Genomic DNA, 20,616 nt, shown 5'->3' on the forward strand with positions numbered 1-20,616 from the left:
TGCTAAATGGTGTGTCAGCAGAGTGGCTCACATCCCCACCTCCACCCACCCAGCTGTATGAGAGGCATAAGCACCACGCCAGTATCAGCAGGAGATTTATAAGTCTGTCCAAAGGTGATTAACTACTTATTTTTAATGCAGCTAAAAAAACTACAAATCACAATGTCTGGACCGCATATCATCTGTCTGTTTTCTTTCACCTGCTGTAGTTTTTTTTTCTGTTCAATGTCAGCAGGATATTTTCTCAGGCACTGAAGAGCAGACATACTTAAGCAAAGCTAGACACAGAAATTTGACAGTATTGATGATATTTGCACAACATCTGTTCCCTCATTCCAGTGGTCAGACCATCTGTCTACCTGCTCCATCTACACAGACAGGATTATCACCGTTATGGTGCCTTTTTAATTATGACTGGAACAATTTGGGGGGGGGGGGGGGGTTCATTAGGTATACTTTTGTCACCATACTGCCACCCTCATAAATTCACAATACTGTGACACTGCAAATTTCAGAATGAGAAATGTCTGGGCCGGCGGCGGAAACGCTGATTTCAGCAAGTGTTTTGTTTCGAGCAGCACGGAGAGACGTCCTTTGAAACATATCTCAGCCCAGCACATTACCCACCCCCACCCTATCACACCCACCCGCTCGGACCCGAATGTGTGGACATCTCGGAGAGACGGCCTCTCACAGCCACGGTCGACACGGCACACGCAGTGAAGGCAAAGCTTGAAGAGTTCAGTATCCATGTCGTGTTAGATGTCTGTACTTATTGAGCCTTGAATCCACGATGTCATGAAAAACATGGGTCAGAACATCAATATAGAATAGAATAGAATAGTGTTACTTTATTGACCCCAGTGTTGAAATTATTACCCAACTCTCTTACTCCCCATGAGACACACAGACACATATGCAGTTGAGAGAAGGTGTGGGGGATGCAGTGCAGGGTCAGCCAGCATGCAGTGTCACTGGAACTGGGGGTTAAGGGTCTTGTTCAAGGGCCCAAGGGCAGAATCAGTCTGCTGGCTCTGGGATTCAAACCGACGACCTTCCCAAATTGGGATTGGCCTGTAAAATAAAATACAGTGCTGATCTGCGGGACTACAGACAGCCCTTCAAACTGTACATCATTAAGGGGGCTGTGAACAATTTTCCATTTTCCTAATAAGAACAACTCAGCTTTTTAGGTTTTTCAGTTGCCTACGGAACGATTTTCTGCGGCAGAACTACCGAAAAGCTCCACGTGTCAATTTGTTTATTGTGTAAATGTACTACATTAAATAAGCAAAATCATATGGTCGAGCACTGAAACCGAAACAAAAAGCATAAACATGGCAGCTCACGTACATTATTCTTGACGTTCTCTTGTGCAAAAGATTTTTTTTTCCCGTAACACAGAATACATTATGGGTAATTTGTTCTCTGTTGGGGAACAGTATGTACCATGTAATGCATGGTAACAGAACATAGAATGTTAAGCCCATGAAATGAGACTCACTATTACGGTTAAGGAAGCAGGGGGGGGATTGGCAGCTAGTGGATAAGAAAGCTCATGATTGGCTGACATCTGCATGGGGGGGGGGTGCACAAACTCCGCAGGCACTACAACACCCACAAGCGCCTGCTCTTTGAGAATAACGAGGCAGCCAATGGCCTGTTAAAAGCCAGAACAGCTACATTTAAAGTATTTAATAAAAAGGGAATGACAATAAAAATATGGCCCCTACACTCCTGGCTTCCAGGGGACTTTGATTTTGAAGTGCCTGTAGATGCCTGAAATGCTAATACTCTGTCCAGAATCCAGCCAAGCTGTTTCAATGGGCTTTGGCACGGTGCTGTTTTCCCCACTGGGAGACAAAGAATTTTTGACTCCACCAGATCTTGGCATCCAGCACGCACGCTATTTCTACACAGTTAGGCCAACGATGTCCTCTATCATGCGACGGCGGCCTTCATTAACAGTCCCGCTGTAAGGACGGGCGGTGGCAGTCCCGCAGGGCCCAGGTGTCAGACAGAGAGACACAGGAAGACATTTTTAGAAACTTTACAAGAGGTGGTAGACAGGGCCATTGGGGCGGTTGCCATGGGGATGCAAACACTGGGCAATCGCACTTATCTCGCTTCTCCTCCAAGCCATGTTTGAAGGTCGCCGATATTAAAATAGCAATAATTAGGGGCGACCACCACAAATTCACACCTGCATCGCAACACCGAAGGACATTGTTGTGAGATGTGCTGGTATGTGGATGGTGTGACATGGTCGAGAGTGGATCGTTATTGGCTAGGCTGTGGAGGAAGTCACCCGGTGGGGACATCCCTGTGTCCCCTGGAAATGACTGATGTCACCTACAGCATCATCACCCATGGAGCGCTGCAAAAAAGGGTGAGAACCTGAGAACTCTTATCAACCGTCCATTGCAAGCAAACATCTCGACCTAAGGGTTGTGCGCTAAGGGCATTCCTACTGATGTATCCACTTTACAGGTTTGACGAATGCAACTGCACGTGTAGGTTTGAATCTATGAGATAGAGAATAGTTTCACGTTTGAATGTTGCCCCTGAGTTACTGCTGTGAGTATCCAGACCAAGGATCCTTGTGGAGCACAATAAATCACCATAGCGATGACCAGAATCGCGGTGCGGTTTTCCTGAGTCGCTTTCACCGAAGACGCACCCATCAAATCAGCCAAAACTGGAGGAATGGAACAGCTGGGGCTAAAAACTGGGAGGGTGACACTGGATTCACTGCAGCACGAGGGAAACACCCCAAGCGCAGAGTCCCTCCCCGGCCTTGAAAATGATTTAGATCAGAGCAAGAAAAGCTGGTAACACTTTACTTAAGGCCACATTATTAGTAATTTATAAACGCATTCATAATGCATTATAATGCATTCATAAAGCATGATAAACATGGCTTTAAATACTCATCTAAAGGCATAACACACTGTAGCCATGTTCTCATCTATAATACACTATAGATACCTTAATAATGCAGGACAAAGCAACCTTAATGCTTATACCAACCATTATAATGCATTATGAAGGTATCTACAGTGCATTATAGATGAGAGCTTCATAAAGCATTAATAATGCATAATAAACATGGCTATAATGTTATGCCTTTTGGTAAATATTTATAGCCATGTTTATAATGCTTTATGAATGCATTATTTGTTATGAATGTGTTTATAAATTACTAAAAACATGACCTCAACAAAATCTCAATGTCAAATGGAGATAGAACTTTAAGCAAGGCTGTAAGGAACAGTTGGGGATCGTCTAGCAAGTTCGATATCTCACCATTAACGGGGAATAATCACCTGCTAAACTTTCAGCATGTCCCAGAAGACTGAATACTCCATTTATAGATCTATGAATACAAGCTGTTGGACACTTAATGCTCTTCTGTGTGACCACAGTGGTATAGAGGAGGATCCAGTGCTTAAGAAGAGGGTTTTCCTGCAGTGTCTGCAAATAGCGGGTTTGGCACTGCGCCCCGCACTGTCCGACATCTTCATCACGCTCGCAGACACACAGGCGTGGTGCTGAGGGATCCCTGCGACTCTGGCAGATGTTCGAACGCCGGGCACAGCGGCAGCTCCTAATGGTGACACGGCGGGCCGCGGGACGCTGGCGTGAGCGAGCAGTGCGGGAGGTGGGGCACTGCAAAAAGCAGCTCATCGCCAGTCCTGGTTAATCGCTCACCGCTCAAGACACTGCATGCTGGTTTTCATGTTCTGATGAAAATAGGGAGGGAACCAGTGGAGAAATGTCGCACTCATGGAGGGGGCAAATGGTAAGACCTAGCTGGGGGGGTGTGTGTGTGGGCGGGCCCATGATGTCATCACGCTCACTGGGCACAGCGTCCAATCAAGAGAGGTCCGTCCAGGTGGGGGGAACAAGGATCATCAACCTATCTATATAACGGACAAACGTGGCAAGACCCATCTGCATTTGTGCAAGCAGTTCTTATAGAGGAAAAACAAAACTTTGCATTTTTAAATACCATGTTCCTGGTAAAAATGGTGTTTTTATCAAAATTTCTGTCCGAATCCGCCACGGCGCTGACTGCTGGGCCAGACCCTGTGTGCCAGCAAACAGGTGATTTGCACAGCCACCACCCCCCCAAGTCCCCGTAACGTGACCTGACCGCGCCTTGCTTCCCCATCCTCGTCGCGTTCACAGAGGTGACGAACTTCATGGTCCTTTGGTAACAATGCTGAGGTCCATGACTCAGCGGCAGGGGGAGTCACCAAGCCACCGTAGGCAGGGGGAGAGAGGACAAAGCCGGGAATAAAATTGGAGAGGGAGTCAAGTTAATAGAGTATTGATTTCCACTTTCACGGGTCTGTCTATGATATTCTTTGTATGATGACTTAAAAAAGTAATTCAAACCCATCACGGGGGGTGGGGGGGGCATTCAGGTCTACCCACTGAGTATTGGTGTCATGAGATCTTCAAAAACACATCTGCCCAAGACGTCCCCAGATTCTGCTCTACAGACCTTACAGCTCGCCCACTTTGCCCTGTCAGCGAGGACGGTCCTTTATTAAAGGCAGCATTTTACAGACGGGATGATCAGGATGTGCATTTAACATAGCCGGGAGTAAATAAAAATAAAAGCTATACTGTATTCTGATGACACTTTTATGGTAAGGCTTACTGTTGTGCTCCCACTATAGATTACCTGACTGATAAGTCATTAGTAGTGAATGATTCGAAAGCACATCAACAGTGCCCCCTCTGGCAGGTTGTGTTCATAGCAATATCAGTTCGCTCAGGTAACTTTCATTTGTTGTCACGTTCCCCCTGTCACCATGGCATCAAAGGCCTGAGGATACAGCCTGGGGGCACAAACAGGTCCAGCTTTTATACTGATATCCTTTTGGGTGAAAAGTGCTACACATTTCAGTACTGAGCCTTACAAAAAAACGTGCTTACACAGTGCAGCCAATCCTCAGCGGCGCCCCCTACCAGCCGAAAGCCCACCTTTCTGCAGCTGTCACCTCAGCAGGCTGAACAGCACAGCTAGCTGCTCCTTCACAGTACTGATTTTCGCTCTGATCCATGCTGCACGCTCCGCTGGGGGGGGGGGCGGAGTCTTGATCTGCATTCTACCGCGGTAACCAGGCGACCGCATCCCTGGGACCCTCTTTCCTGGCCGTGAGAGTTGATGCCTGCCAAGAGGCCGGCCCCAAGCTGACCCCCAGCCCCCATCTCAGCAGCACACCCCTGCGCTGACAGGCAACGACCTCCGACCTCCTTTTCAAACCCGGGGCAAGTAAACAGATAAAATCTCCGTGACAAATAAAACCCAGAGGTCGACCTGCGGTGTACATACCAAACGCGGCCAGAACAGGCAACCTCATGAACTGGGCCGCATCAATCACGCCTGTCTTCACTCACGCCGCCAGTGTGAGGCTACAGCCTGCATGCACACACTCATAAAACAATCAATCCGGGGGAAATGAGGGCAATTAAAAGTGAAGTGAGCGAGTCACATTTGGATTTCCTAATCCTACCCGAGATGCATAACAACGGCGCAAAAATATATGCATTATATCGAGTACCTGCACTTCTTCTGAGGGGGTCAGAGGATAATTCTGCGAACGAACTGGCACACATTGAGACTGCTGACGCAACCGGCTCCCCGACTCCCATAAACGAAAAGCGGCAAACTATAAAGAAATCGGGCGATTTTACCACCTTTCAGTAGCAATTTCTATTCAGTGGCTGGTATCTGATTTCATCTTTCATTTAACTGTTTCATCTGTAAAGTAGTCAGTGTCTTCCAGCAATGCCTTCAGCCGGGAGTTCTTGTTGCCGAGGAACCAGAGGGCTACACATTTTTGATAAAAGACTCCATTAAAATAAATAAATATAAAATTTAACGGTGCCTCAATTAGTGCCTTGTTATAACCCTGAGTGAAAACGCTGACTCATTCCTTCCCTTCCAGTTCACATCTTAAAACCTAAATACCCTTTTGCTGCTTGACTAATACAAATAAAAAGACAATCAACAGGGAATTACTGAGCCAGTGAGGGCAAAAAGGTGTTTTCACATTCCTCTCTAAACATACATCTGTTTTGGTCTGAGCCTTCTTGACTGAAAAGGAGTTTGGCAGGTGAAGATTAAGCAGAGAGAGATGGAAAAGGTCAAGATTGATTCTGACGCCCGTTTAGTTGTTGATTAACTTTAAAAAGTGCAGACATTTGGTAATTCGGTCCCCAAGAGCTGTTCTCCTCTGTCTCTCATTACTCCATCACCAGTCCACCTCAAGCTCAATTCATACACTTTACACAGGCCTCCAGCAAGATGGCGAAAAGTCACCTTAAAAGCCACATCTGTCAGGCGAATGTCAACACTAGTCAGCGGCGTGTACCTCAAAGCCGTTTGGGGAACACTCTCCACCCCCCAGCAGAATTAAACACAGATCATCTCAGCTCTAGGGCTCATCATGTGCAGTAAACAAGACTGACAGGACTCTTCACTCTAAAGGTTCCTTACTGTTTCATATCCTCGCTGCAAGTCAGCAAGATTCCATCACAATGAGTTTAGACATTCAAAGCTACCGTTGACGAGAATCTCATAAAACATTCTACGGCAACATTTCGACTCGGTTCTAAAAGCCGCAATGCAAAGCGTAGCATTGAAAGAGCGCTCGCTTTAGTTAGCTAAACTCACAGGCGGTCTGCACCAAAAGCATTTAATATGACGTCTAAACAAACATCGCACGAAAGACTGATGTCCTTTATTTTAAACAAACACCGATTTCAGAAGCATTGTGGTGGGCTGTCTGTAAAATTAGTGTGAATCCAGATGTTTAAAATGTTCAAATGACAGACCACACGCTGAAGCCGTAACTAGAGATGAACAGGGGGTCTTTGCCCCAAATTGCTTCAGCTTCCTCCCACCAGCAAAGACATGACATTAGGCTAACTGGCATCTCAAAATTGCTTTGTGCGCTATGCTGCCCCTCCCCCAACACAGCTGGAAAATTGATGGATAGATGATGTATGAATATTAAGTCTATTTGTCATAACTACATGAAAGTGGAATAATATTAGGGATTCACTATTTTGCCAGAATCATAATTGTGCTGAAGTAACTGATGTAATCAATTATGTTAATTAAATATTATATTAAATATTATTCATATAAGAATTTCTCGGATAAACAATCCATCGGGCTGCAATAATCCATTCCTTGCCAAAATGATCGAGTCTTTGCGATTTAACGCGTTAAAACAGTTTCGCATAAACCTCTATTCGTTTCGGCATCCATGGTAGCATTATTGAAACGTTTACGAAAACGCTCTGCTTCTTCTAAAAATCTAAATATTATACTATGTTGAAATGAGTTTGGGGTGAAAACACTAATTCGGGTGTGTTACTTAACTCGGAGGTATGCTTTAAACTTCTGTAGACTTTTTTCGGAGTTCAAGAAATAATCCAGTAATTCACTACCATCGTTCTTATTGTAAATTACGTACGCCGGTATTTATAAACGGGCAGCATTAATAGTCATCAGTTACTGGATGTGTTTAACCGCCGGCGGAAAGCGACGAAAGCACGGGAAGGTAAGCTAGTCATGCATGATCAAAAACGGGGCAGGTCGCGTATATGAAGAAAAAAGCAAATCGTTATGCTCTCAGCGCGCATAAAGAAAGACGATACAGGGAGAATACGGAGACCGCGCAGCAAAACTCCTGTCATCCTCATGCACCATCAATACCTTAACTTCATGCAAAATGCGAATAGTGTTAACCAAAAGCACTTGACTGAATTTTCTGTAGTAGTACTGACAATCATATACTCTATATAAAAATCATACAGCCGGAATGTATTCATAGTTTTACAGAACAAGTACCCCACTCGACTTCTCTTATTATAAACCGCTGAAAGGCTTTCGGATTATTGTACATACTTCAGATGATTTTGTTACGGAAAGAGCAGAGTCCCGGCAGACTGAAATCTATATGGACGTAAGCGCATGCAGGAGGCACTCGGGTGTACGCTTAAGGCGACAGCGCGATCCCGGGGCCGCCCGCAGCCACATCAGCACGCGCCCTCATACATTTCCAAGTTAAGTTCCGCGCACTTACCAAGCAGCATGGTGGGTCTGAACGGAGCCAGACCGCTCACAAGCTCTGCCTTCTCCCCTTCGCAAAAGGTGACCCAGTTGTGTCCAAAAAGAAAACCCGTAAAAAAAAAAAACGCAATACGATAATATTTATCCCCCAGGAGAAAAAAAAACTAATAAACAGAACGGAAACAAGTAAATCGTCTTTGTTCTCTCCTTATCTGTTCTATTTTCACGGTCTGTTTTCCTATTTTTTAAATCTTCAATCACGGATTTCCGCAAATCCCAGTAGTTTCAACTAGAAGAATGATACACATGCACCCCAATCAAAGGCTTAATGCTCTACTGATCTTTGTGTCCTGGAGGAGGGTAGGCAAGGGCAGAGAAAGAGAGAGAGGGGAGAGAGAGAGAGAGAAAGAGGGAGTGTAAGACAGAAAGGGTGCTGGTTGGTTTTCCTCGTGCCGTCAGGCACCGTTTGGCGCCGATGGGGACACGGGCCACCATCATGCTTAATTTTTTTTTTGATGACCCCAATATCTGCCAGATCACATCTTCTCGAGTGGCAGGAGCGCGTGACAGACGCAGAAATGTGTGTCACGTTGGGATTTTGAGCGCGCGCCGGTCTTCTTATCATCGAGTGCTGACTGAATTGTGTTGATTGAGACTTAGACAGACGTTCAGGAGCCTATCTTTGCCTGTATTGGGGGGGGGGGGGGGAGCTCCATTGATATGTCAATGCTAACAAAATGTGGCTTACCTCCCTCTTGTTTTCAAGAGGCGCTTTGGCTGGATGCTTCCATATGTCACAAATCCATCCATATACAGAAGAACACACACACACACATATATATAGCAAATGTCAGCCAATCCTCAGACATATGACATACTGTACTAAACACTATATGGTTCATCCGGATTTTTTTCAATGTCAATTTCAATGCTCCGACTCCCATTCTGAAGCTGACTGGTGAAATGGTGATTCCATAGTTTTTGGCCGCTATCCCCCCCAGTTTTCTGTGACCCCTAAAGTATCACGAGGGCACAAATAAAATATATACCGCAGGCGCACTCCCAAAGTTCTGTTTTCTAGGTGCCACAATGTTTGTTAGCGGGGGAGCGTGACAGTAGACTTCCATTGTGGCGTCGGTGTCCCATTCAGGCTCCGCCCCACGCTGTCAGTGCGGCACAGAAAACTACAGACCCATGAAACGGAAAATGAAATGTTTGCAAGCAGGCTGGTATTTATCTATATCTCCGTGAGAGCAAATGAGGTCGCTCCCATGAATATTCTAGAAGAACAGCGAGACGCGATTCGGCGGTCACCACGGGATGTCCCTTCTAATTTCACGCTGGCCTTCCCCCGACACGACGCCGCAGCCGCAGCCGCAGCCGCAGCCAGCTTGCGCGTCAGAGTCGACCAGAGAGAAGCTTGGAGCAGCGGTGAGTTTCTCACAGATGCTCTGCATCTCACGAGGGTGTCGTCAGGAGTTAAAACGACTCTTTCCCTGCTGCCTCTTCCCGGCATGTTGGGACCGTGTCAAGGCAGAGGAGGGGCTGTGGTGAAAGAGATTACTTTTGGCCGCAATGGTTTGTGGGGGTGCTTTCCAGGAGACGTAGGAATTGTCAGAAGCGGGAGTTCCTAATTGCAACCTTATTAGGCAATGATGAATTCCGGAAAGACCCCTTAAATGAATGAAAGAACTTTTGTGTTTGAGGCAAGCGATCTATAGCTCACCCACTGTCACCTTTTAATGGTGAGGCAGACAAGAGCTCAGGGTGTCACTCACTTGATCGGGCAGAAAATAGTACGCTGATGCACCTGCAGGCCCTCAATGGTGAGGGGGGGGGGGGGGGTTTGGGAACAGCGCAAAGCAGGGAATTGGGGGCTTGACTATCAGCGCTGTTTAGCAGATTGAGATTGTACGGTTTCTCAGAGTCTCGAAGCAGAGGTGAAAATCAGCTGGGGCTTGTTGACGAGGGAAAGTTTCATCCTGTGATGAGATAGGCTCACCTGGGACTGCGCTACTTGGAGAGACCTGTTTTTAGCACGGACGCCTCCAGCTAATTGGAAGCAAATTACTCGCAGCCAGGGGCCAACGGCAGCCTGGGTGTTGATGATGAATGATTTCATGCCCCATCAGTCCCGTGTCGGTGGACGGCTTCGGTGAGGGTCCCCGTGTGGACACCCCCTCCCCCAACCATGCGTCAAGAGGTCCTGGATAAGGCTGGATCTGCACTGTAGCTTGTCCTATGCAGCATCGTGAATCGATGGAAGGTTCTGGAACAAGCCTGGCGTCAGCCGCAGAGACAGGCATGTCTTCCTGTGTGTGAATGGCATCTGCTGTTAGTGGGGCTCGATCATCTCTGTCTGCCGTCTGCAGAAAAACGCCCGATGCCGCCTGTTTCCCGGGGTGCTGAACTCACACCGTACCGTGCGCCTTTCAGACTGTAGGGCTTCCTCGCTCAGAGCTGGGGATCCCCTCGTTATCCGTTTGCGGCGAGACGAGGGAAACGCGGAGGCTGGTGGGCACCAGTCCGGCTGCGTGTCCAGGAAGCGGGCATAGCCCCCCTGTGGCCGAAGTCCCCAGTGACAGCTGCACTGACGATTAATTAAAACGTGGGATTAGCTGATGTCAGTATAGCAGGCATGAGTAGTGGGGGGGGGCTACTATGGCCCTGATTGACAGAATGGGGTGTGAGACTGGGGGAGGGTGGGGGGCATGTTAGGAATATTAACCACGTTGTCACCTGGCTCGGGGGGCGGGGCTTTGAGTATACAGTAACTCTATCTGGGTCTTCTGGACAGAAAACAAGTTCGAAATTTAATGTAACTATATAACTTCTTTGGTTTAAGCCTATCAAACTGAGCCAATTTAGCTTACAGACGATCCTCTACTTACGAACTTCCCACTTACGAACTTTCAGACATACGAACGAAGAGGACTGTAAGTCCAAATTGTGTTTGTTGGGCTCCCGTTTCCTGTCCGCAGCATCGATTTAGATAATCCATCCGTTTTCCATAACCGCCCAGTGCTGGCTGTGGTTAAGCCCGCACTATCCACCCTGGGGGGCAGGATAAGCAGAAAGACATGACGAGAAAAATACTACAGCGGTCCCATTCTGTCTGATAAATGCCTCTATAGGACGCCGCTGGAATTCGGGGGGGGGTTAGGGTTAGGGTGAGTATCCACACAATCTGCATCTGCTCCACCACTAGAGGGCAGCGTTCCCTGTCATGCTAATCTCCCAGTTGCCCTCAAGTTGACACTCACGATCAATGCTCATCAGGATTGACTCTCTTTTAATGGGCCTCTCTACCCTCCTACCTGGCCGTAATGAAAACAACGGCGCTCTGTACTTGGGGTGCTGGGGGCGCGGGGCATACCCCCCACTCCCCTCCATATACTAAACAAAGAAGCCAAGAGGGAGAATGATAAAACATTTAGAATAACTGACGCAAGGCCTCGCTCTGGGCACATGCAGTGTACAGTGTACAGTGTGCAGTGTACACATTCCCCGTGTCGTGTGAGTTTCCCGGCATGTGATCAGGCATTTTCAAGCTGCCCTTCGTGTGTGTGTGCGTGTGAGTGTGTGTGCGCGTGAGTGTGTGTGTGCGCGTGAGTGTGTGTGTGTGCGTGAGTGTGTGTGTGAGTGTGTGTGAGTGTGTGTGTGTGCGTGTGAGTGTGTGTGTGAGTGCGTGAGTGTGTGTGCGTGTGAGTGTGTGTGCGTGTGTGTGTGTGAGTGTGTGTGCGCGTGAGTGTGTGAGTGTGCGCGCGTGAGTGTGTGTGTGTGTGAGTGTGTGTGCGTGTGTGTGCGCGTGAGTGTGTGTGTGTGTGAGTGTGTGTGCGTGTGTGTGCGCGTGAGTGTGTGTGTGTGTGTGTGAGTGTGTGCCCTGTGATAGGCTGGCACCCCATGCACAGTGTCTCCCGCCTCCTGCCCTGTGCTCCTCAGGACAGGTCCCACGATCACTGTGACTCTGAGCTGGATAACCAGTACGGAACATGGGTGGATGGATGGAACATTCATTAAAAGACAAAACACCACTCAGACCCCCGGTTGCACCATGAGCATTCTCAAGTTTCCACTGCGTATGAGATCATGTGACAAACAGCCTAACGGCGTAATAAAACAGCTGCCATTGGACATAAAAAACGTAAATGTGAGGCACCTGTGAAGTTAGAAGAAGAAACTCATAATTTACTGAGCACAAGCATTTAAGAATAAGAAGAAGAATAATAACTGGCTTATGACTCTAGTACTACCTGCTGGTTATGGGAACAGAGAAATTTAATTTACTGTGACCCCCCCCGTCACCCCCAAAAGGCGTATTGCCACGTCATAGAGGAGAACGTTACTCAGCTTTTGTCTTTTAAGCGGGAGGATAAACCCGTCAGATTGCTTAGAATAAACTCCAGGGACAGGAAATGGGAAGACGGAATGGGCTGTGGCACACGATCCTGGGGGGGGGGCAGGATAAGCCATAGCAGGGCTTGAGTAATTAGGGAGGCCGGGGCTCACCTGAGAGCTGTAATTACTCCTGAGTCAGTAATGACTTTGCTCACCGGTGGTGGGGGGGGGGTATGGCAGGGAGGCACTGAGAGCTGATGGTTCGTTCGGGAACGTTGGCCCGAGGCAACGGCGGGATTTCCACCACGGGACCAAACCGGCCCCAGTACGTAAACAGAGACATAAACCTCACTGGTGCAGGGGGAGGACGCTTACATGGAGCCAGCTGTGCCGTTCCGGGGAGGTCGCGCTTCACTTTGCTTCACTGCGCTTCACTGGGGCTACCGCCCCACGTGGGGTGGCATCATGGCTTGTCAGACGCTCTCTGAAAGCACCCAGGGCTGTGTCTCCAGGCACTGGATAAAAGACAAGCCCCCTGCTGCACCACAAGAGCTGGAGGACCCCCCCCCCCCCCCCCCACAGGGATGGGTGACGGGGGGGGGGGGGGGGGGGGTGACACGTGGGAAGGCTGCAGCAGTCCTGGTTTAATCCATTAATTAATGGCTGTTAGGCAACCATGCAATCTTCACTAAACCTTGCTATAACTTTACTGAAGTTATAGAGATACTCATAAATAAACACACAAGGCACAAATGTTAAATTAAAAGCTCCTTTAGATACGTCTCCATTGCTTTTCAAGTGCCTTGGAAGGAGCCCTTTTATTCAACATTCAAAGATATGATTAGGATGTGGGTGACTCTCTGCTGGCCACCTGCCATCCCATCCTCCAGGGACGGCCTGGCTCCACACCCCAGCCCCCCCGGTGCCTGGCGTGACCCGCTGCATTCCAGGGCACTGATAAGTCCTTTGGGTCAGAGCCAAACCTGCTCACAAAAAATGCCAGAAACTTCTAGAACAGCTCAAAGCTGTCTCCTCCCTCCCTCTCGCGTGTCTCTGCCCCCCTTTCAACCCACCCGTCATCCTTCTGTCTCCCTCTTCCTCACTTCCTCTACTTCTACCTCTAAAATGCTCTTTGCTACTTCTCTTTCACATTCTCTTGTTCGCTCTTCCCGTGGAAAATGTCCTAAAGTCCTCCTTCTATCTTAATCCCATTTCTCATCCTCCTCTTGTTCCACGCTGAGCCCCTCTCTGCTGTCAGCACCGAGAGGAGAACATTTCCCTCATCAAGCCCCCCCAATCTTCAGCGCAACTCTCGCCCCCCCCCCCCCCCGGCTGCTTCTGCAAAGACCGTAAATCTGCAATTCTGATAGATCCCGCCGGATAATCGCAGGACTGAATCAACCGCGGCTGATGGCAGTCTGGGACGCTACGGACCTATCATTCGAATAATTGTTTTTGTTTTTCTGCAATTGATATTCTGATGACGCCTAAACAGGATACACTGCCAGTGGTGGCAGGGAGATATGCAGTGAATATGGAGTCTGGTGATGGCCGACGAGGGCGCAGTTAGTTTGTTTAAAGATTTCCGTGATATTTGATTCCGTTCATTAAAGACCGCAAATGATGTTAAACATAAACAAAGGTTCCCCTAATGGAGCTCTGGTATGACTGGAACGTCTAGAACGCGCAGACTCTTCTCTGCAAGGATGACAGAAGACTAAAAATGGTAAAAGGGCAAAGACCCCCCCCCCCCCCCCCCGCTCCCGTACCTCAACAAGTAGAGTGTTGCGCTAATGATGCGAAGGTCATGGGTTCAAATCCCACGGAAAACACATGAATTGTAACCCTCGCCTACACTGTAACCTGCTCTGGGTAAAAGCTCCAGGTGAATGTGAAACGACAGCAACATCGGTGACACTTTACCGAACGGGGCACAAATAGTTAGTAATAACTCAGTTACTACTGAAGTACACATCAGCTGCTACTTGAGATAAAAAATGCATTATGATTCGTTAATGATGAACATGATCAGTACTTCACAAAGGCTTACAGAATTAACCGATACAGTAACTGCTTGAGATAAAACATTCGACACAAGTAATTAATGATGAATTTACATGTGATCAGTATGAGAGTTTGTGGGTAATTAACACATTAGTAGCAGTACAATTCTATATTATTTGTGCCCCATCAAGTATATTGTTACCGTAACATACTCAATCCAGAAATCTATATTTCAAGGGTCACCGGTCATTTCCTCCGTATCTGCACTTCTTAATGAAACCAACTCACATCAATGACCAATATTTCAAAGACTCGGAGGCGTGGCAACACCGACGTCTCTTTAGTATCCGATTGGACGGCGAACAGATGTCATGTGACAGAGGGTCTGGAGTCACTGCATTTCCACCGTCGGGATGCTACAGGGTGGAGGAGCACAGCTAACAGGCCAGACACCAATTCAGCTCAAACGCAAGATGAACCGAGACCAACTCCATGAGAGCCGCTGCCTGCGTTCTGGTCCCTCTCACTCCCTCCTCTGTGAAAAATAACTACTTTATGCCCTTTACAATCAAGAATCAATTACTGGTGCGTAGAGAGGCCTGACCACTGACCTCACCGCCCCTCCCCCCCGTCTCACAGTCACCCCTAGTGGCTGAAATCTGTTACCGCGTCTAATAAACTGATATCAGGCCTCAAATGGTTCGCCAAACCCTTAGGGTGGCAACGGGTAATAGTATTGACTGTGGGTGCCTTAGGTCCAAATTTGAGAAAGGCGACTTCAGAACTAAACACCGAACTCCGTGGCATGGCGAGCTCATTTCCCCTCGTCACCGCCATTCTCAGCAGGAGAAGCGGCCTGGGGATTTTTCACGTAGATCCACGCGCAATTTACGTTTCTCCCCGGCATTTACGTGGTTCCGCATATCACAAAGTCTTGGGACGTATCGAAGCTTTAGAGTGCGTTCTCTCTAATCCGCCATAGACAGCGAGGAGTTTCTCCCTGCGTTTGTGCAGGTTTCCTTCCTCAATCCAAAGACGTGCATTTAGATAAATTGGCATCATGAAATTGCCACTGTGCCCCGTATCCCAGCCAACGTGTACTGCAGCCCTGCACCCCATACTGTGTGGGCTGGCATATGGATGCATGTTACATGTATTCAAATGAAATACAAAGACTAAATTGTAAACATACATAATGCCCTTCAAAGGCAAAGCAGAGTAACCACGCTGATACTGTGAAAAAGGGCTTCAAAGTTTTTCTTGACTGTTCACCTGTATGTGTGGTAGGCAGGTATGTGATAGTGTTTTCTTCAACACCAAGCATAGCTGAACTAAGATATTCTGTCACAAGATAAAACAGAGCCCAGGAGATCTCGCTTTGGTTATAACTCTTTGATAAAATATGCAGTCAGGGTGTTTTGCGTTGTACGATAGCACAGTCAAAATCAGCTGCGTAAAGTCCAGTAGACTGATGTCAGGTAAGCTGGACAGAGATCGATTCAGTACCAGCAAAGGGCACGGCTTTCGTTTGCCCCGGGCGTGACCTTGTCATGCTCTGTGCTGGAGGGTTTTCCCTCAAAAACTACCTTCCAACCTTGTCACTCCCCTTTAAATGAGTCAGAGGGACAATCTTTCACGCATTCCTTGGCAGCGAATGGCTTGCTGACATGTCGACTCTGAAGGACGTCAAGAGAAGCTCTTCAGCAAGTTCTCCTCTTAGGTTTCGTTGGGAGATGCGGCTTAATTCTCGAGAATTCGACCGGGGGCTGTCGGCTCCCATAGACAATGAGTGATTAATCCTTTTAAACGACTTTGTGGGTGCCGAGGAAAGACAAAGAATGGGGCTCCACAGATTCTGGATAAGAACTCCACGGTTCACAGAACCTCTCCGCAAGACTGTTATTGCCTGTTTTTTTTTTAAAGCTGATAAATGCAGACTTGCCGTCTCCCTATCATCAAATCAGACATAAAACCTGATTTTCTTGGTTGTTGAATTTTGATGAGGTGCATGTAATTATGGAACAGAGGGATGCAATAATACAGAACGAAATGTGCTTTTTAACACGTCACTAAATTTTAGTAGTTCAGACGCTGAGCTCTTACTATCCGTCACTGTTTCTCCAGTACGGGGTGACAGCGAAGCCTGGATCCTATCCCAGAATGCAAGAGGACACAAGGCAGAGAACACTTGTGTCAGCATGCCTGTCCATAGCAGGACGTGCACATGATCACTGAGAGCGATTTAGAGACATCAGTGCACATTTTAGGTAACTGGAGCACCTGCCCGAACACAGGGAGAACATGCAGACCCCCCCACACACAGCAGGGTGGGAATTAACCCTACAACCATGGAGGCGTGAGGCGACAGTGCTATTCACTGAGTGGCCCGCTATTAAAGCAGAGTTACTAAATGTAAAAACTGTGGTACACACAGCCCACTGTGGACTGAGGGAATGGAACCTGGGCTGATATCTTTTTGATATTCTTCCTTCCTTCCTTCCTTCCATCCATCCATCCATCTATATACCTTAGCTGCTTTTTTAAGTGCCATGGCAATGCTGAAGCCTATCCCAGAATGCACTGGGCACGAAGTCGGGGACAATCTGGCCTGGATGCCAGTAACTGTTTTAAATCGCTCTGCGAAATTAGTTTAAATAAAGTTTCTCTGCTGCATAATGGGAAAATAAAACCTTGAAGCACTGGAACTCGTATGGCCAAGATGTTTCAGAAGCGCAGGCGAGTCCGAAAAGCCCCCATCCCGGTCGCCACACTGAATAAAATGCAGGTGAATTGGTGCGACGGATACCCAAAGACCCCGGCGTGGCGGTCTGCTTAATCTCCCCTCCCAGAACAGGGTGCATGGCAGCGACAGGATCGGTCATACAGTAATTACACTCCCTAATACGGGGTCCTGAGTGCGACTTGACAGTCATTCTGGGGCTCTCGGTAATCCGTTATCGAGACGAGCAGATGATGACTGACAACACCAACACGAGCGATCGGCGGCGACAGGCCGCCAGCCAGATCATAACCGACAATATACCCTTCAGATAGTTCCACATAAACCAGCCCATTAATACTCTACTGCTTTTAATTTGTTTACATGTTACTCCATCCATCTATCCTCCGATAGCAGGTCCTGTTGGGGCTGGAGTCTATTTCAGGAAGAACAGTTCTCAAGGTCACATTGTCAGGCACAATCTCACACACACAAACATTATATATGGCTGCCATCCATCCCATCCACTCATCTTCTATAAAGCATGTCCTATACACGGTCAAAGGGGTCTGGAACCTATCCCAGCGAAAAACAGCCGCAAAGCATGGAATAATCCAGGACATGGTTGTAACCCATCACAGCACACTCACAATTCGGAGACACCAATTCACCCAGCCGCCTGTTTTTTGGACGACAGGCAGAGCATGCAAACTCCGCACACTCAAAGGCAACGTGGGACTTGAACCCACAACCCAGGAGGTGGGAACCTAAATTACCTACAGCAAGAAAAAAAAACACACAAGGACCACCTCACTTGCTCTCCGCCACTGCAACAAATATGCAAATAACAAAGTTACGACTTCCAGGACCTTCTGCCGTCTGTCACGCTAGTGCGGTTTAGCGTATCTGAAGAGTGGTGCAGTAAAAATTTGTGTATCTTTGAGATCTCCCCCAGCTGTGATGTGTCCTGTTAGAATCGGCTTCATCTTACCATGCGGCTCATTAAGCGGGGCGCGGGGGGGGGGGGGGGGAAGACTCCTGCTCCAGATCGTTAAGCGTTACAGCCTGGCCAAAACGAGATGAGTGACCTCACACTGCTGCCCATCTACCCGCTCAGAGTACCTGTCCTTGTACCCGTCTCCGTGGATACAGTCCTGTGCCTCGCACCCGTGTCCCTGGCCGATAACCATAACTCAAGGCACAGTGCGGACCCAAGTGTACGTCGCCCTCTAGCTGCGACCCCGTCCCCGGACCCCTGCTGCCTCGGACAGCCCCTGCCGCAATCCCAGCGCTCCCCCTTCCGCAACCTTGCCCCTCCCCACAGAGGCAAAAAGGACAGGTCAAAAGCAGCCTAGCGCACTGTAAACACAGCACGTCCACCAGGGGGCGCTGCGGCATTGCTCGGCACTGGTGAGCCGTGTGTATGACGGCCACCCTCGTGGTGCCCCCTGCTGCCTGGAAGCCAAACTCCAGCGACTTTTACCAAGAAGTGCAGGTTCCCACACTTACCGGAATAACGGAGTCAAGACGTAATTACACGGCTAACAATCAGACCACAATAAGCTTCCCCCCACCCCTCAATTTTACAGCTTCAGATGAGGCAATGCAAGCCCGTACCAAGCTCCTGAGGTTTCAAACAACAAAGCCAACCCTGGCTGTGCCCAGCGAGCGGATCTGAAGTGTCTTAACAAAGGTCAGACCTGGACGCTGGCTAATGGGGACTTTGGTGAGAAAATCCCAACCGCTTTCTTTAGTCAAAGACACATGACCTCTAATATACTTCCTTTCCACCCAATGTGATCCTTTCAAATTGCTTCTGAAATGTGGCAGCATTTAATTGTACTAATATTGTGAGGATTTCTTTGTCCCCAACTGATCTAACCCACTTTGGCTGCGGTGATCATATAAATTGGAATTGTCGATTTCTTAGATAAAAGTACGAATCTGCATGGTGATCGCACTTCAATTGGGCCGGCACTGTCCAGAACCGAGTTAAAAAAAATAGCAATAACCTGATTTTTCATCTGTTTTCAAGTAAGCTTGGTGCATTGCACTTCCCAGGTTACAATATCACCCGCTTCAAGGTCGCCCCCATCTGGCTGGGAGGTATGAGAGCAGCTAAACAGGTGAAAAACAAAAAGCCATGCCACAATTGGTAGATCACCCCAGATTCAGCATATGGAGGAAAGGGAGATGATATTAAACGGCTGTCCCTCAGTGCATTATCCACACTCTCCTCTCCGTCACCTGACGCCGCTTGCTTTAGTGTGTCACGGCAGAAAGCATAACTAACACTCTGAGAGACGGGCGTACAAGCCAGACTGTCTGTCGGAGAGCACTGGGCGAAAGAGCAGGTGGAGCGTTTACGCCGAAACTACATTTATGACTGCGATAAGTAGCTGGCTAATTTATTCTGTCCTGCCAGCAAAATAAGGGAACAAACTGCCCCTTGCTAACTCTGCCCTTTATCTGTCAGATTTTATTATGCTGATAGGCAGGAATTATGCATTCTGGTACATAACCTTCTTTTTTTTGTTTTATTTTAGCATTTCAAGCAATGGACTGGCATCCCATCCAGGGTGTACCCATGCCTTGTCTGCTATGCTGCCTAGAACAGACACTACCCCATCCATCCATCCATCCATCCATATGGGGGGAAACCGGAGTACCTGAAGGAAACCCCCCCCTGATGACACGGGGAGAACATGCAAACTCCACACGCGTGTGAGGCCACTGCGTCACTGCACCAGCCTTAGGCACCAACACCAGACAGAGAAAACCACCCACGCATTTGCAAAACATCCCGTTCTGTGTTTACTGTCTTTCGTGCTGCTGACTCCATACTGCGTATATGGCTGTGGCAGACGGACGGATGTATGGATGGATATTACACACAAACGATTCCCACAATCGAATGACATTTCTGATGAAAGTGACATATTGATTCTTCTATGGACGTATATCATCTACGCTCAGCGCACGGCAAGATCCTGAGCATAGATGATGCATTAAACATCTCTCTTCATTCATTTTGAGTCCTGGGGTAAATTTCGAGCTCCTCGTTGAGCGAACACCCAATTTTAATTCTACCTCAATGTTCCCCCAATAAACAGAGCATTTCCGGCTTCTCCATCCTTGGAAGGCTGTACAGCTGCTAGATTTTCCACTCCTGCGGAAAAGGCACCTGTAACTTTCAGGATGCCTTTTACACTATTAGCTGGAAAAACAGCTAGGAATTTTTACACCCGTAGAGGATTAACGCAAAGTGGGTTTGGCTTGTACTGCACGTAATAAAAAGTCAGTCATAAATGCAGTCATGATAGCAGAAGGAAACAGTTTCAGTCTTGGCAAAAATGTCACATTTTACATTTAGTCAGTGGTCTGCAATCCTCGACAGACAAAGTGAACTTCTGTGGAAACATCCGGCGAAAATGGCGGTAACGAGCGTCGCTTTCCT

General features: G+C 47.9%; 1 protein-coding gene across 4 annotated transcripts in view; it reads right to left on the minus strand.

Annotated features, from left to right (window-relative positions):
- The window catches only part of LOC111855928 (zinc finger protein 385C-like), a 111,678-nt gene that overhangs the window by 46,712 nt on the left and 44,350 nt on the right, over window positions 1–20,616 (minus strand). The window contains exon 1 of one of the 4 annotated variants that reach the window (XM_023835439.2): window positions 8,112–8,485. The exons of the other annotated variants lie outside the window; for them this stretch is intronic. Within the exon in view, the coding sequence (XP_023691207.2) occupies window positions 8,112–8,121 (10 nt within the window). The 5' untranslated portion in view covers window positions 8,122–8,485. Of the gene's footprint in view, window positions 1–8,111; window positions 8,486–20,616 lie in introns of those variants that run through there. 4 annotated transcript variants of the gene reach the window in all.

This window comes from Paramormyrops kingsleyae, chromosome 22, assembly GCF_048594095.1.
Source record: "Paramormyrops kingsleyae isolate MSU_618 chromosome 22, PKINGS_0.4, whole genome shotgun sequence".
Classification (NCBI taxonomy): Eukaryota; Metazoa; Chordata; class Actinopteri; order Osteoglossiformes; family Mormyridae; genus Paramormyrops; species Paramormyrops kingsleyae.